Source organism: Notothenia coriiceps, unplaced genomic scaffold (assembly GCF_000735185.1).
Source record: "Notothenia coriiceps isolate Sejong01 unplaced genomic scaffold, NC01 NC01_scaffold00006875, whole genome shotgun sequence".
NCBI lineage: Eukaryota > Metazoa > Chordata > Actinopteri > Perciformes > Nototheniidae > Notothenia > Notothenia coriiceps.
The window spans coordinates 1-1,474 of NW_011339576.1; the positions used below are offsets into that span (position 1 = coordinate 1).

The window sequence follows — 1,474 nt, forward strand, 5'->3', positions numbered from 1 at the left end:
CCCTTCGCCCCCTCAGCAGATGCCCAACAACATGGGGCCCCCCATGCAGCCTCCCTTCATGCCCCCCGGACAGATGGGGCCCCCCTCTGGACCCCAGGCTCATCAGGGACCCCATCAGGGCATGATGGGGCCCCCGGACATGCAGAGACACCCTGGCCCTCCCAGGAACATGGGACCCCAGGGGCCTCACGGTATGGGACCCAGAGGGATGCAGGGGCCCCATGGAGGGATGATGGGCCCCCCTCCTCGAGGAATGGGTCCAAGAGACCCTCAGGGACCTCCACCTCAGGGGGGGATGATGCCACCTCAGGGGGGCATGATGGGGCCCCCACCCAGGACACAAAACAACTATGGGATGGGCAACATGCAGGGGCCCCCGGGAGGGATGCACGGGCCACCAGGAAACATGCAGGGGCCCCCAGGTAACATGCAAGGACCACATGGAAACATGCAGGGGCCCCCTGGTAACATGCAGGGACCCCATGGAAACATGCAGGGACCCCCAGGAAACATGCAGGGGCCCCCAGGAAACATGCAGGGCCCCCCAGGCAACATGCAAGGACCCCCAGGGAACATGCAAGGACCCCCAGGGAACATGCAAGGGCCCCCAGGGAACATGCAGGGGCCCTCAGGGAACATGCAGGGACCCCCAGGGAACATGCAGGGGGCCTCATACATGCAGAACTCGGGGCCCATGATGCACGGGATGGGTTCTCAGGGGTCCAACAACAAAGGTAAGAGGGAGGGGCCCCTGGTGCAGGTTAATCACCGCGAGGCCCCTCCCCATCCTGATAAGGTCTGTTTCCTCTCCTCAGATCCCCGAGGGCCCCCGCCCAACCACCACATGGGCCCCCCCGAGAGACAGGGGGGCGGGCAGGACCAGGGCCAGGGCCAGGGCCAGGGCCAGGGCCAGGGCCAGGGCCAGGGCCAGGGCCAGGGCCAGGGCTCGGGCCCCTACTGGGGCGAGCAGCAGGGCCGCCGGGGGCCACAGGACTTCGAGGGGGGACAGGACTTCCACAGCAGAGCGGAGGAGGGCTGGAGGCCGGGTAACCGGGGGGGCCACAGAGGGGGGGGGCAACTGGGGCTCCGAAGAGAGGTTCCCGGTGGGAGTTTCGGGGACGAGAGGGACGACAGGTGAGGTGTTAGCAAGTGAGCCGTGTTACAGCACACACTTGGCGTGTGATTGTTTACGCCGTTAGGCGTGTGAGTGTCTTAGCACGTTAGCGTGTGAGCTTCTTAGCACGTTAGCGTGTTAGCACTTTGGCGTGTGAGCATCTTAGCACGTTAGCGTGTGAGCGTCTTAGCACGTTAGCGTGTTAGCGCGGTGTTAGCACGTTGGCGTGGAGCGTGTTAGGCAGTTAGTCGTGTTCATGAAGCGTCTTAGCATGTCGCACGTTAGCGTGTGAGCGTCTTAAGCACGTAAGCGATGGTGAGCGTCTTAGCACGTTGGGTGAGTGTTTTAGCACGTTTGGCG

At 64.0% G+C, this 1,474-nt stretch overlaps 1 protein-coding gene across 1 annotated transcript; it reads left to right on the forward strand.

Annotated features, from left to right (window-relative positions):
- Nucleotides 1-12: 12 nt before the first annotated feature.
- wdr33 (WD repeat domain 33) lies at nt 13-1,138 on the forward strand. The gene is made up of 2 exons (XM_010769275.1): nt 13-734; nt 816-1,138. Exons 1-2 carry the CDS (start codon nt 20-22, stop codon nt 1,136-1,138), a joined length of 1,038 nt encoding a protein of 345 aa, XP_010767577.1. The 5' UTR covers nt 13-19.
- The last annotated feature ends 336 nt before the right edge of the window (nt 1,139-1,474 follow it).

Bases quoted from the DNA above. Each gene is read 5' to 3' on its own strand.
- wdr33 (XM_010769275.1), top strand. From the start codon at position 20: ATGCCCAACAACATGGGGCCCCCCATGCAGCCTCCCTTCATGCCCCCC. The intron at 735-815 runs GTAAGAGGGAGG...TCCTCTCCTCAG, and splicing joins TCAGGGGTCCAACAACAAAG to ATCCCCGAGGGCCCCCGCCC.